General features: G+C 39.8%; 1 protein-coding gene across 1 annotated transcript in view; it reads right to left on the bottom strand.

Moving 5' to 3' along the window:
* The window catches only part of COG6 (component of oligomeric golgi complex 6), a 63,785-nt gene extending 47,696 nt beyond the window's left edge, over window positions 1–16,089 (bottom strand). Inside the window, exons 1-4 of the mRNA XM_086481911.1 lie at window positions 15,964–16,089; window positions 10,996–11,139; window positions 10,555–10,626; window positions 6,806–6,864 (exon numbers count right to left, since the gene is read on the bottom strand). Of these exons, the coding sequence (XP_086338037.1) occupies window positions 6,806–6,864; window positions 10,555–10,626; window positions 10,996–11,139; window positions 15,964–16,089 (401 nt within the window). The remainder of the gene's footprint in view (window positions 1–6,805; window positions 6,865–10,554; window positions 10,627–10,995; window positions 11,140–15,963) is intronic.
* Window positions 16,090–16,341: the final 252 nt, after the last annotated feature.

Here is a 16,341-nt window from a genome sequence, read left to right as displayed (position 1 = left end):
CGTGATACACATACTTACTAGGTAAATCAGTGTTTAGCAATGGTTAAGATACAAGATATGGTTTCTAACTTGTGATCAGAGATTAAGTTAAAAAGGAGTGCATTTCCAGTGAACAGATTCTTTTCCACCTTGTAGAGGTGCGCTAGCTGATACTGTTGTACCAAACAGCCTGACATCTTCAGCATATCTTTTATACAATCTGATCTAAAGACATTTGAAAGGGGCCTGCTTAGTCTAGCTTCAAATCTGCCATCAAATTCAAAAATGTTGCCAAAGGCATGAAAACAACCCACTGTTCTCTACATCCACCTGGAATAAGATCAGAACAAATGAGCTTAACCGGCAGCAAAAGGAGAACTAAATCAGCTGCTAGGAAAATAATAAAGAACCAAAATCAATTTCCAAGGAAGACCACGGACTCTCTGTTCCCAGGCTTTTCTTCTAAGAGCAGATTAGACAAACATCAGTCAGGAACATTATCATGTAACTGATTCTGCACTTCTGATGAATGTCCCTTGACCTATAAGACCATGCCTCATTTCACATTGATCAAGAGCACCTCATGTCTCAACAGAGTACATGGTTGCCAGGTAGAAAAGCTGGAAGGAAAGAAGGCTTTGCGACTTCTCTGCTGGTCATGGATAGAATGTGACAAATTAGGCTTTTTTTTTCCTTCAGATCCGTTTTAGCTGTTTTGATCACTGTGTTATGCCTTGTTACCTATGCTTTACTGTGGTACAACCCAGGAAAGAAAATCAGCCACAGAACTTAAAGCCTTCACCCTCCCCCACATCAAATTATAATTCATTTTAGGCAATCACTGCCTTTTCTCATGAAGCATATTCACAGGAATAAATGTAATTACAAGTTTCAAAAGGTCAAGACATGAAACACATCTCATCAGTGCAAACCACCAGATCACCACTTTTCTCAGCATACGCTGACGAAAGCAAACCTCTCTAACTGGCTACAAACACTGCTGAACTTTCTGCATCGTTTCAAAATGGGACTACGATGAAAAAGATATTTCTCAAAAAAGGAAAAAACCACCACCCAGAGATGAGTACGAGATCTGTAGCATAGCACTACTGAAGCAGATGTTCACTAAGAACATTTTTCCTATGACTTTTGACCTTGTATTGAGCACAGAGGTGACAGTCAAATCATTCACTGAACTCCAAGAACTGTGTTTGTTGAATTTAAATAAAGAGCAAGTCTGAATGTAATTCCATAAAATAAATTGAGTATACACTGCTGCATTCCAAAATATGTTTAGGAATCATATTTAACTGTATTTTTTAAAAGTGAAACAATCCTAGTGCTACAGAAACTGATTTTCCAGAATCAAATAACTAATAAGGACTCTGACATCAGAACACACATTTTGCTCTGTTTAAGAACACAATTAATATAAGCTCGCAAAACAAGATAAATGTGTAAAAGTGTTCAAGTGCTTAACCTCAATGAAAGCTCTGAAACTTTAGCCTGACTCAAAAATATCTGTCCAAGCCATTTCCATTCCCATTCTTTCAGAGTTTGGTGGTCTTTACTTCCAGAAAACGGCTTCTGACTCTCACCAATTTTCTACTTCTGCAGGCTTATTTTCTGTGATCTCCCTGAACATATACATAAACTCACATAATTGCTCTTATTTAATTTTATAAGAATTAATATTGTAACTACTACCTTCTGGACTCTTTCTTCAATTGTTAGATTCAAGACTGTCATTTGTGGCTAACCTCAAAAACAATCTTGCACAATACCTTACCATTAAGTGGCTGGTAGAACTACTATGAAGCCAGGCTTCTGGCATTCTGCGTACAGTATTTTGGAACTGAACTGTTACTTCTCTGGTTTGGGAACTACTGAACTCCAGGACACTTGTTCCCAAAGCAAGGTGAAGTAGTTTAGTATTGCAAGTAGGTTTTTAGCTTCACACAAAGCAAAAAAGAACCAAGGTCAGGTACAACAAGAAAACCAACAAGTCACAGGAAGCTTTTATTAAAATCTCACTTCAAGGAGCAAGATCCTTCTTCCGTCAGCCTAGTAGCAATGGCAATAAACAAACCCACATCTTTCAAAATACAGCAGATATTGTTTGAAAACAAACTAATCTCATTACCATACATAAAAAGCCTAATGCAACCTGAAAGCGGTATTAGTGTGCTCAAGTAAGTGTACAGAAATCTAGTGAAGATACTGAAGTGGATTTTTAACAATTCACAGAAAATGTCTGAATTAACTACCTCAGTTTTTCTTTATTATCAAAGTTTGTTATGAAATACATTAAAACAAACATTCTACTCCAGACTCTGCATTCCTGAACAGCAATAAATTAACCTGATGTTATAGAGAGATGGGTTGGATGGCTCGGACTACTTTATTTCACACTACATGGTTCTATTAATTTGTGATAAGTCTCAATTTTAAGGAGAAAAAGAGGAAAAAAAACCCTAATTCCCATGTTAAGCAGATTCCATAATTTAAATAATGTGAAGGAAAATTGTTCTGCTTCTAATGTACAGTTACTTTAATTAATCTTTACAGAGAAAATAAATTCAGGACAAGCAACCTCACTGACCAAAGAAATGCAACAATTCTGACATATACAATGACAATGCAATTGTATTAATTGAAGATTACTTTTTTAATTTTGTTATCTAAGTAACTTACTCTATTTAGCATTTATTCCAGATCAGGTCTAAAGCTCACAAACTAAGTTACAAGTAAAACAATGCTGCAAAGCAAAAACCTGAGAATGTAGAAGTTTTAAGTTAAATCTGAGATTAACATCTTATTTTCTACCCCAGCTATTTAACCAATTGTCTTAAATCACACATTTTACCAACACAGGAAGTCCAAATAGCCCATCAGCATTGCCTAGAGGATACTGCAGGTGGACCACTATACCTGCAAACCACAAATTTGAGACGAGGATGACCAACAAAGAGTTTAGTTAAAAAGCTTAGGAAATTGAAAATCACCTTGAACTACATCTAATTATAAAGGTGATAATACAATGCAAAAACTATTTAGCATAAGAAACCTAGTACCTCCACAGAACCACAGAGACAGCCATTCCTTGGCAAGCACCACAGAAGAGAAAGAATACATGCAAGGATGAAAGCATGAACAAGTATTCTTTCCTAAAATGTTCATCCTCATACTCAGGTTCCCATGGCCACTCTGCACCTTCGGGAAACTATTCTTCACTGCCAACACACAGCTCTTGATTAAAAAACCAAAACACTACACGGGTTCAAATGCCACATAGATGAAAATTTCTGAAGAGATATTTACATTTGCAAGGTCAAAAAATGTTGCAATCTAAAAAAATAGTTCACTTACTATTTCAGTCTTTCCTTTATTTGCTTTGTATAGCTAGGGGAATAAAGTTACAACTCCAATCAAAAAGAAAGTTGGCTATTGACTTTTCTTCCTCTGGTTTTGAAGTGAACATTCTGTTCTTTTGATTGCAGTTTGCTTTAAACTTGATACTAATTCTAACACCTTCTAATAAAATTTACTTTCCACAAGAACTGACCAGGCATGAAGAGGGTTTACCCAAGGTTACACCTGCCATTTACTGAAAACCGCCTTAAGACTATTACAGAAAGACAACTAGACATATTTGAACAAAGCCAGAGCTAACACATATTTTTAGACAATGAAAGGAAGGAAATAAAAAACTATGAAATACAAACTCAATTATTTGCCTAAGTAACTTTCTATCTTCATCATACTGAGTGAAGACAGCAGCCCATTCTCCCTAAAACTTCAAATACAAAAATTAAATATTTTTTTAAATCTAAATCCCTAATTACCATAAACACATCAAATCCATCTGAAAGTTTACTGTCTCCCTTCAGTTCTAGAACACTGAATCAAATCATAATGTTTAGATTAGATATTAGGAAGAAGTTCTTCACTACAAGGTTGGTGAGACACTGGCGCAGGTTGCCCAGAGAAGCTGTGGCTGCCCCCTCCCTGGCAGTGTTCAAGGCCAGGCTGGATGGGGCTTTGAGCAACCTGGTCTGGTGGGAGGTGTCCCTGCCCATGGCAGGGGGGTTGGACTAGATGATCTTTGAGGCCCCTTCCAACGCAAACCATTCTATGATTCTATGATTTTCCACCTACAAAAACATGGTCAGCTAAAGTAAATCAGATAAATGCTAAGCATAATAGACCTTTTTTTGACCAACAGCTAGCACAGCAAATTATTTACTTCAAATCAGAATAATTTCTGCAGTTATTTTTTAATAATGGCTAAAAACTGTGAAAACAGATGAGGACTTAATACAGTACTCAGTGAGAAGGGCAGAGTCAAAATAACTTTCCTTAAGGACAGTGTAAATAACTCGTTCAGCAAAATGACAGAATATATTATCTCTGCTATTTAAAAATGTTCAGTAACTATCATTGTGAAAAAGAAGAACATAATTAATGTGAAAAGGAAGCACATAACTCATTTTATTTTTCAGAGTAATGTTTAAAAACATACTCAGCACTGATTTAAGAACTCAAAAACACGTCCATAAAACGGATTTTTTTTTACAAAAATATTTTTATGTTAAATTTAAAAAATTACACAGAAAATTCTACTATATTGGTGCTATTCGAATACAAATGCCCATTATCCTAAACTTCAAGGAACTTCCGTCTAATTCATGTTTTCTTTTGAAAAGCCTATCATAAATAAACAGCTAGTAGGACCACACAGAGTAGAAAGAAATCTGGGACTGATTAAATCTGAAGACGACTTCCATGTTTCATAATATGAAAAGAGACATCTTTTTATAGGAAGAACTCTAAAAAAATTGATTACACTCAGTAATTAACTGCCTTGTTCTAGACTGATTATTCTTGCTTTAGAGCCATTGTTTCAACTGTCTTCCTTTTGAATGGGTCCAGCTTTCTTCTCTGCATTTCAATCAGACAGTGTTTTAGGACAACCCTCAGAAGACACAGAAGCCATGCTGTCCCAGTTTCACCATTTACTCCTTTGTCGGCTAAGAAATGTCACCTGTTAAGTTGAAGGGATTCGCAATTTAAGACCTGTATTTTGTCTGACTGCAGGCAAGATTTCAGCTTTTCAAGAAACCCCTAACATTTGACAGTGTACTCTTCTTCATGTGCCTGATGTAACCCAAAGTGATGCATCAGAGCAAACAGTCATTTAACGAATCAAGAGAAAAGATGACTAAAATGTCCCAAATGGAACAAAACAGCCTTCCCATTTTAGCTTTTGCTTTAATTTTTCAAAAGTTCAGCCAGGAAAAAAGTTAACTTTGTTAATAAATGACACTATGAGTCTCCCACAACCACCATACTGTAAAATCACAAATATTGTCTGGCTTCGACTAGTGGCTACTTCATGGTATACTTAGAAAATAGCCTTTCAAAAACTTTTTCCTATGTGTGCACTCCAAGGTCACACAGACCCTTAGAAGGACAGGCTACTTCCTAAGCCTTTTTTTCCCCTCACTCTAAGGGGATGTTCTGTCTCTTAAAGCAATTAGTAAAAGTAAAACTCTTATGCAAGTAAGGACTATATTGTAAAAGTACTGATGTACAGTCTGCGTAATCTCCTTTAATGGAATTTAAGGCCAATTAGACATATACTACTTGGGATTGGTCTTGGTATCTTCCATTCTCCTTCAGAACAAGGAATCAGAGCAGCTTTTCTCTACTTAAGACTACAAAAAATACAACCACTTCTCTGTCCTACTACTTCACATACTCATATCTAAAATCACAAATTTTCTAAGACTTGACTTCTCCTCACTTATTTCAACTATGACTTTGCCAAATCCTTCATTTTCTATCAACCAGCATTCTATTTTACGGAGTTATTCTACATTCAACTTTTAAAAAGATGTACAGATTACACTCTAACTTCACATTCAGATTCTCACAGGACATAATCCACTTCCTACTGAAGTCCATAACATGAACCTACTGATTTTGAAAGAGCACCCAGAGCTATCCAAAGCCATAATTTCTACTAGAAACTTATCACTGGAAATAATTATTTCTAATCTCCAGTGAACTGTATATAATTTTCAGAAGAAAGCTCATAAAGCAAGGAGATTCATTCCTCTACACTGACAACGCCTAAAGCTGTAAAACCAGATACCCTAGCCATAAAAACAATAAAGACTACTTGAATCTGTCATACACTATTATTCCCTTCCCATGAATAAAAATACTGAAAAGGGCAAAATACAAATCTTTTCTTCCACAAGAGGCTGGAGAACGAAGGGAAAAAGTGATCTGTGTTAGGGTCATTAAACAGCACTTACGTATTTCACAGTTAGCTTTAAATATGGCAGCGGAGGTTAAAAGTCAATTTTCTCTTGCTACATACAGTTCCTGAACAAGAGAGTGATTTCCACTGGATCTGAAGCATTAACAACAACAAGAAGCTTGTGAAACTGATGAGACACTAAGTAGGTCCGTATCTGTCACAAAACAATATAACTTACATTATCAACTGACATTAGGTAAAGCACATCCATATTCAGCATGAAGTACCAGTATAACTGATTCTCTTCCCTAACAGGGCAATTTTTATTGCAATAAGCACTAACACATGTTCTTACCTTTTTGATTTCTCTAGTAATAAACTAGGAGTTCAGTATTTTTATTCCAATTCAGCAACAAACACAGATAGTGTTAAAAACAAAGTACAAATACAAAAACCCCAAAGTCATTACTCAAAAATAAGAGTGGCGGAATCAGATCTAAAAGAAAATTCCAACAGTATTGTCATGTCTTCAAGAAATAAATAAGGTGGCATACATACTTTTCTGCTTGGAGTTTTGTGGTTTTTACTATCAAGTCCTGGGTTTGTTCCTTTGCTGCCTAGAATGCAATTAGAATCGTTAAGCATGTGAAAAACACAAACATATCAAATATATTACACAGCCTTTAAAATATGTAATACTTTCGAAGCTTTCTGACTATAAGCACTTCAAAGAGTGTACTTTTTGAAACAAAAGGCCTTCTTGAAACAAGTATTCATTAACTCTCCCTATTTTCAGTCATGAAAAAATAAATTAATGTCCCTATCCATGTAATATTTTCATCTTTATACACATTTATATTCACAAACAGTGGATTCTAAACTTATATTTAATACAAAAACATTATTATAAATATTAGAAATAGTTCTGATTATTTTGTTTGTTCATCTACTGTAAATTTTTTGCTGTTACAAAATGAAAAATGAAACAAGTTCCTTTGGACGTTAAACTGCCCAGCACCAGTGTCCACCCAGACATTTTAGACAACATGAATAGAGCTCTGCTGGTCTAAGCAAGTTTACCTCTACAGTCCAAGCAGCTTACAGGGCTGTAAGGACCAAGAAAAACTATTAGGAAAAATTCCTTCACTGAAATGGTTACCAAGCATTGGTGCAAGCTGCCCAGGGAAGTGGCTGAGTCCCCATCCCTGGAGGTATTTAAAACACGTGTAGATGTGCCGCTTCGGGACATGGTTTAGTGGTGGACTTTGCAGTGTAAGGTTAACGGCTAGACTCAATAATCTTAAAGGTCTTTTCCAACCTAAATGATTCTATGATTCTAAGAGCAATGCACTTCAGAATTTCATCACAGACTTAAATGTTCAGTGATGGCAATGCAAGGGAATCCATGCAGAAACAATTCTGCTACCGAGAGCAGCTGCATGACTAAATGGATTGCTGCAACTGAAGTTAAAGACTTCTGAAACTTATCACTCAGCAAGAAGATAAAAGACATCCAGAACTGTTGGTTTCCCCCTGGGTACCACCGGTGATCATTTAGGCAGAAAAAGAAGATTTACCAACAAAAAAATCCTGAAACCAAAATGCATTCAGTATGGAATAATATTGGAAGAGGTGGAAACAGCTATGAAGACATTCTGTGTGAATAATTTCAAGACTGTAACAGGTCTAAACTACAGCGTTTGCCAAAATGAAGATGCCAGTCTTGAAACCCATGAGAGGCCCAATGCAAGCACACTGATTCATTTCAGCCTTTCCATCTGCCACACTACATTAGTTACAACAGAAAAGCAGTCAGGGTACAGCAACGTTTTCAAAGGTGAAAGCAGGACTGCAACCACTCAAGTACAACTTCAGTCACCAGAGCAAGTCTGAGCTGTTCTATGAATACAGACAGTGGGCGCCACTAAGGTGCCAGCTGCTGAATTTTCTAAAGGAAACTATTATGGACCAGCATGCAAATTTAATATAAACTCAACAGAATTTACTGAACATTTAGTAGTGCCAAAATAATTTAAGATATCTTTAAGCTTTTTATATCTTCTATAAATAATAATATTTAGGGGGGTTTAATGTATTTGTATTTTAATTTTTTTTTTTTTTAATAATAATACCAATTTTCAACACTTCAGCCTAAAAATAAGATAAGACTATTACAACAAAAGACTAGACTTGTACTATCCAGTATGGAAATCTACTAATTCCAGACTTTCCCCCCCCCCCTTCTTTCAGAGTTGTATATTTTAATAAAATAAAATTAAAAAAAAAAAATTAAAAAAGAAATTTCCTTCCTTTCCAGCCAGAATGCTAACAGTAGAACAGCAGAAAAGAAGGAAAAGCAGTTTTTCTGGATCTACCTAGATATATCAGGAAGCCAGTTTTTATTTACATGCCTTCAAATACATGCTAGTTACTGTTGTTATTACTGTATGCATGTAATGTAAGAGCTTGTTCTAACCAAAACAAGGTAACTGGCAGAAGCAGTCAGACATGCTTGAAAAATCAGAAAGTTGATAGCCGGTGCTTACTGCAGATCCAAAATAGAAATATTTTTCTCTTCCTCCCCACCTCGGTATACTAATTAAAACTTTCATTATCCTTCAACCTCGCTTTATTCCATTCCAGCACTTGCCTCCTCCACTGCCTTTCTGCCACTGCATTTATCAAGTCACTGTCCTGAAATCAGTATCTGGTTATTTGGATTGGATGGTATCATAAACTTACAAAATAAAAAAAGGCAAAAAGCTTTTTGGCTTATTAATATATAGTCCCTTTCATATCTTGTGTTTGTTCTACTCTATTAATACACTGCTCTCTTAACACACTTTTCTGCCTTATACGCTACAGATCTTCCTCTTTGTATCTTGTTTGCTCTACTTGGTTCATTTCTGTCTTCTTATTCAGCTTGAGCGCATGCTTGCAAGTTTTCATGTCCTATTACAGATAAAATACCAGAGTATTTGACAACTGAGTGCTAGTTCATGAGCTTAATAACTTACTTTACATTCATACAGACAAAGAAAACATGGGTTGAATTGAGACAAGTTAGGAGTTCTACAGGGCTCTAGAGGAAACCTCGCATGGGGCACAGCACAAAACTACCTACTGACTTTAATAGAAAAAGAAATAGAAAAAGAAATCACTGTAGGGCGGCTCTGCTCTGGAAAAAAAAAATCACAGATAATAGTTACACTTCATGATCTAAACACAGAAAAGAGCAAAAATCTGCATGGACACTTGACTCATTTCCACATCTAAGAGATTAATCAAACAGTTCCTGAACTGCACTAGGGAATACATCCACATTAGCAGTGTTCAAAGAGATCTGAGACCTCTGAGGTGCATTACCCATTGCCTTCCAAAACTAAAAATTAAGTACTGCAGTGGGCTACACTGCACTCTCACGCTTTTTAGAACAAGTTCATCAAACTACCAGCATTCTTACGGGAATTACATACAATGACTACGAAACCTATTCATCTAAGTAGGGGAACATCTAAAGTCCACACACACATTAGGAGGGGAAAAAGCAACTGCTTTCACAGGATTTTTTAGTGGAGGATTTTCACTTACGTGCTATATTCAGAACAGATTTGCTTTGGCAAAACATCTATGCTTCAGCACCTGTAAACCTTTTAAACTCATCAGTGCACTGAATATTGAACTTGGGCACTAAACTCAAGCCAGATTTGCAACACGCTATAAAACACAACTTTTTTTCCCCCTAGAATATTACAAACTCAAGAGGGATACGGAATAGAATTGGGTTTGTTGCCTAACAGCATTTTGAGTTTTATGAAGGAAAACTAATAGAATGAAGATGGCACACTACATTTGTCTCCGTCTTTGGATTACAAGATACTTTCTTATGAATATACTTGAGGTATTTATACGAACACATAACTCGGCAGACGTAGCCAATGCGAAAGGCACATAAATTTTAAACGGAAATGCACAAATGTAATTAACCCTTTAATCTCACACACATCCAATCTAATAAAATATTTCCTCTCCACTCATATACAAATGGATATCACATTGGTGTTCTCAAAATAAGTATATTGCTGCATTCTGAACTGCAATTTGGAAGAAATTAAAATGACTTCCTCAATACATTTTATAAATAAGTAAAAAGAAACATACTAATATCCTAAAGTAACACATTAGACATACTATGGAAACACCTTGGTGTCGCTGTTAATCCTCCAAAAGAATTATTTATCCTTTTAAAAGAAAGTAGTCGCACCTCAAAAGGAAAAATATACAAAGCCCACTTCTGTATATATTACCTTCAAACGACTGGACATATCTTCACAGCAGCTGCTCATTGCTTGCACATCTTCGTTTATACTCTCAAGCTCCTAAATAAGTTCAAATAACAGTAACTATTTTAAATTAGAAATGCCATGCCTAGGCCCAGCTTCACCCCACCAAAATGAGATGCCCAGGTTACAAGGAACATAGTTGCTCGAAGCTCCCTGTTAATCCATGGAGAGAATGCACCTCTAAAGATCAACATTTACTTGGGATTTTTGTCTGTTTGAAACATCACCTTTCTCTGTGCAGGATTTTCATCAAATGAAACAAATGGTGAAATATAAATTAACTGTACAATTATATCTAACCCAGAAATTCAAAATCTCTCTTAATCCTTTTTTCTTTTTTTAAACTTTAAATTACATAGCAGTACTCTTGCAAGACAGCAGCTAGTCACACTGTACAAATGCTACCTCTTTAACTTGCTTGAATATGTGGACAAATTCTTCATTTATAGCTAAGCTTCGTCGTTCAATGTCTCCACGCAAGTTTCTTCGGGTGCGCAAACTGTTTTCAACAAAAAAGGTCGAGAGAGCCTTGAGTGCTTCCAGCATTTCCTAGAAAATAAAAAAACCCTTAACTTTTTACATGGTTACAAAGAAGTGGATTAGATAGTCTGTAACCATTCTAAGTTCACAGTCTTAGGGAAAAAAAAAAAAAACCTACTATATGACTCTAGAGAACAAACTACTTAAACACACTCCAGATCAGCAATATAATTGCTGAGTCTTTCTTATTCTTGTATACTTAACACACAACTTTGTCTACTATTTTAGAATAGCTTTAATCAGTAAGATTACATTCAGTTAAAGCATCACCTATCCATAGCTAGAAAACATTTAAATCAGAAAAAGCTTAAGAAGCTTAAAAAGCTAAGCAATGTGAACCTCCCTATGATTTGATGGGAACAAACGAGTCCGTGGCATGTCATTGTAAAAGTGTGGTCCTCGAAGTAAAGAATCAAACAAGATAACACAGGATAACAAAGGAATGAGATAAGGCCATCAAAGTATGGTAAAAAGCACACCACGGGAGGAGACCCCCGCACGCTAATGTCAGATCAGCTCTGCAGAGTGAATGACTGTTGTGCAACTTTCGCTTTGTTGTAACCTGTATAAAAGCCTGCAGCCCCTCTGGCGAGGAGCGCTACCTTTGCGAACTACCGCCTGGCTCCCTCTTCTGTCCAGAACTGCGTTAAAGGTTGCAAGGTGGATCTGGGCTCTGTGTGCTCACTGGCTCCTGCGCACCAGGCACAAACTTAAACCCCAACCGAGGGACAACAATTCCTGGTGACCCAGATGGGGCCCTCAAAAATCCTTGCCTGGTCCAACTCGTCAACACGGATGGACAGGATGCCTGAGACCAGTGCACACCAGTGATTTTATCAGTGGTCTGGCCTCAACCCTCCGGCGGTCTGAGGTCGGCGAGTGGTACAGTGGCATAATGGCCCAAGAGATGCATTGATAACCTGGGGAGCGGGAGGGGTCAATCAGACTGGTCAGTATGCGTTTAATTATGACTGGTGCGCACCGTTTGGGTGGGCACTCAAGACTCACACGTAGACATCGTGGTTCGGCATGACCAGGCTGATAACCCGTACGCCTTCCCTAGTTGACTGGGTGGTTAAATCAAGGCCGAGTGTGAGCAGCTCCTGGAGAAAGATGGGAAGCTGCCAGTCCAGCATTTCCCCTTGTTCCCCCTGGAGATGCATCCTTAAGAACGGGCATAAGTATGGGGGTGACCCCATGACAAAAATGGAAATGAAATAATACTGTAACCAACGGTGGCCCCATTATAAGTTAGATAACAGAGAACAATGGCCAGAAACTGGATCCTTGAATTTCAATACCATTTTGCAACTGATGTTATTTTGTAGGTGCTTTGGAAAATAGGATGAATTTTGTTGAAGGGTTTATGTCATTATTTCGGGATCAGAAAACTCAAGCTGACTGTGGGTTGAAAGATGATCATATGATGCTGTGCATTGAGCCCAAGGATAAAGGAGGATCTGGGGAGCCTCCACAAATTTATCCCAGTTTAGAATCAAAGGACGTTCAATTACTGGTATCTTCAAAGCCCCCTCCCACCCCTCCCTACAATTCAGCGTCGGGAAGTCTGTCTGTAACCCAGATGTCACCAGAGCAGGGAAGCACGCCTGTCACCCCTGCGAGGGAAGCTCAGAGCACCTCCCTGTGCTCAGGGGTCTCATCATCTCCCCTAAATGATCTGGCTGATTCGACTGAGGGTAGTATAAATTCTAGTCCAATTGCCCATCATACTAGACAGCAGATGAGCCCAAGTGTCCAGCCTCCGCTACGGCAGGCTTTAGGGACAGGAGGGGAATCTGTATTCATCCATCTGCCATTTACTACATCAGATTTATTAAACTGGAAAAAGACTTATAGAGATAATCCTTCAGGAATGCATCAGCTTCTTGAAACTATCTTGATCACTAATTATATCAATTGGGGCGATACGCAGGCTTTACTGAATACCTTTCTGATCGTGGAAGAAAGAATAGTTTTAGAAAAGGCAGAGGAGAAGAATGGACAAAGATTTCCCCAGGACAAGGCATAACAATGAATACCAATTAGAAGGGAGCCCTAGTGGCATTCAAACACTGGTCAGGGCACAACCTTGTTGAAACAATACCGCCAATTGATTTTATATGGTGTCCAACATAGGGCACCAAAGCCGAAAAACTTTTCTGAACTATATGATGTCCGTCAGAACCTGGATGAAAATCCATCAGCTTTTGGAAGCGTCCGTGTGAAATGGACAGAAAGTGGACAGACCTAAACCTAGACAATAAGACAAATAAGAACACATTTAATATGCTGTTTGTAGGACAATTTGCTCCAGATACCAGGAAAAAATTGCAGAAGGTAGATGGAACAGGAGGAACGTCAGTCTCTCAACTAATTGAGATAGCATATAGAGTTTCTAACAACCAGGAGGTGCAAAAACAGCAGAAGGAAAAAGAAAAGATGAAGCTACAGGCATTGCTCTTGGCAGCAGATGCTGTAGAGGAGGAAGGTAGAGGCCGAGAAAGATGCGAACTTTCAGGAGGTCAAGGATGTGGACAAGAACAGAAGGGGAGAAGAGGTGAATCCCTTGGCCCCAACCAGTGTGCCAGATGCAGGGAAGAAGGATACCAGAAGAAAGATTATCCGCTAGGAAAGAAAGAAAATACAGAGAAAGGAGACAATATTGCCAGTAAAGAAGTCTAATAGCACAGAGTATCAGCTTGTGCAGGACCTGTGGGCCATAAACAAAACAACTACAGATAAACACCCGGTGATACCCAACCCTTACATTCTTTTGGCTACTCTCTCTGAGGAAGATTCCTACTTAACAGTGTTAGACCTTACAGGCCGCCTTTTGTATACCATTGGAAACTGACAGCCAGATAATATTGGCTTTTGAATGAGAAAATCCTACCACGGGAACGAAAAGCCAGATGTGTTGGATAGTCTGACCACAAGGATTTAAAACCAGCCCTACATTATTCAGAACTGCGCTGGCCGTGGACTTCAATAACTGGCCAAATTTAAATGAAGGAACTTTGCTGCAATATGTTGATGAGACTTATTGCTGGGGGCCTCAATGAAAGAAAGGTGTACTCAAGTAACTACTGATCTGTTAAATTATTTGGGAATGGCTGGATACCAGGTGTCCCGGAAAAAGGCTCAAATAGCCCAATAGGAAGTATGGTACTTGGCTTTTAATATTTCCTAAGGCCAGAGAGTGTTGGGTTCTGAGTGGAAAGAAGCCACGTGCCAAATAACTGTCCCCAGAACGAAGAAATAACTGTGAGGATTCCTAGGAACAGCAGGATCCCACCAGATCTGGATTCCAAATTTCAGACTAGTGGCAAAACCGCTTTATGAAGCAACAAAAGGGACAAAAAATGTATTGGAATGGAATGCTGAGTGTTATAAAGGATCTGATGACATTAAAGAGGCCCTAATGTCAGCCCTGGCTCCAGCACTTGCAAATACGGAAAAGCCCTTCCAACTTTTTGTGCATGAGTGAAGAGGGGTGGCTACAGGGGTAACTGCTGAGATATTAGGAAGCTGGAAAAGAGCAGTAGCCTATTTTTCCAAACAGCTGGACAAAACCAGTAAAGGATGGTTGCTGTGCCTACGGGCAGTGGCAGCAACAGCACTACTAGTCCAAGAAGCAAGGAAGTTAACCATAGCACAGGCCCTGATGGTTATTGTGCCACATGCTGCATTGGCCATGATGGAAGCTAAAGGACACTGTTGGCTGTCCCCAGTATGATGTAAGTAAGATGGCGAAGTACCAGGGGGACATAAACCTGTCGTTAACCAACGTATTGAATCCAGCAACTCTTCTCCCAGCTAAGAATACAGAAGAAATCGAGCGTGACTGCGTGAGTATTGTTGAACATATATACACCAACCAAGCTGATTTAAAAGACAAGCCGATATCTAATGCAGACCTCAAATACTTCACTGATGGCAGCAGCTTTATGGATAACCAACAGCATAGGGCTAGATACACTGTGGTAACACTTTGGGACACAGTGGATGCAAAACCACTGTCCCGCAATCCCTCAGCAGAGGAAGATGAATTAACTGCATTAACCCAGAGCCCTAGAATGGCAGAAGGGCTGCATCAAAAGAAGTGTGGCCAGCAGGTTGAGGGAGGTGATTCTCCTTCTCAACTCCATTCTGGTGAGACCCCACCTGGAGTACTGAGACCAGGCCTGGGACCCCCAGCATAAGACATGGACCTGCTTCAGCGGGTCCAGACGAGAGCCACGAAGATGATCAGGGGGCTGGAGCACCTCCCTTATGAGGACCGGCTGAGAGAGTTGGGGCTATTCAACCTGGAGAAGGCTCCGGGAAAACCTTATAGTGGCCTTCCAATACTTAAAGGAGGAGAGCCTGCTTGCTAATGTCAGATCAGCTCTGCAGAGTGAACGACTGTTGTGCAACTTTTGCTTTGTTGTAACCTGTATAAAAGCCTGCAGCCCCTCTGGCGAGGAGCGCTATCTTTGCAAACGACCGCCTGGCACCTTTTCCTGTCCAGAACTGCGTTAAAGGCTGGAAGGTGGCCTTGGGCTCTGTGTGCTGGCTCCTGCGCACAGGGCACGAACCTAAACCCCGACTGAGGGACGACAAAAGCAAAAATAAATTTTATTTACAATTAACGCTGCAAACGTCAGCTTGCGACTCCGCCACGGAACTGAGGGTATGACAGGGCTCACTTCCCAATTTCGGAACCCAGCGTGGCTCGCAACCCCCGACGGCTCACCCGACCGATGCCCCGCAGGGCTCTCCCCGCCGGGCAGGCCCCAGCCCCGAGGCCCGGCCCGGCCCCCGCCTCGCTCCCTCAGTCGCCGCCCGCCCCACCTTGTCGTTGTCCAGGCGAGTCTCCAGGATCTTGTTGAGCTTTCGGGACAGCGGGTTGCTGCCGGGGGCAGCCGGCAGCCCCGGAGCGGGGGCGGCGGGCGGCGGCGGCGCGGCGGTGTCAGCCATGGCTGCGGCTCTCCCCGGCCGCCGAGCACCCAGCGCCGCCGCGGCGAACCGGCCCCGGCGGAAACGCGCTCCCGCGGCTTTGGTTCCGGCCCGGCCCGGGGCCCGCGGCCACGGCGGCCGGTGGGGGAGCGGGGCGTATGGTTCCCGGCACAGGTGGCACTCAGGAGACTAAATGAAAGGGTTGGGTTTGATGATGAGAAAGAGGGTTCGAGTCCTGAGATCAGATAGCTCTATTTCATGAAATAAATGCTT

Source organism: Leptosomus discolor, chromosome 1 (genome assembly GCF_034619465.1).
Source record: "Leptosomus discolor isolate bLepDis1 chromosome 1, bLepDis1.hap2, whole genome shotgun sequence".
Taxonomy (NCBI): domain Eukaryota; kingdom Metazoa; phylum Chordata; class Aves; order Leptosomiformes; family Leptosomidae; genus Leptosomus; species Leptosomus discolor.
This window is presented reverse-complemented; position numbering and strand designations above follow the sequence as displayed.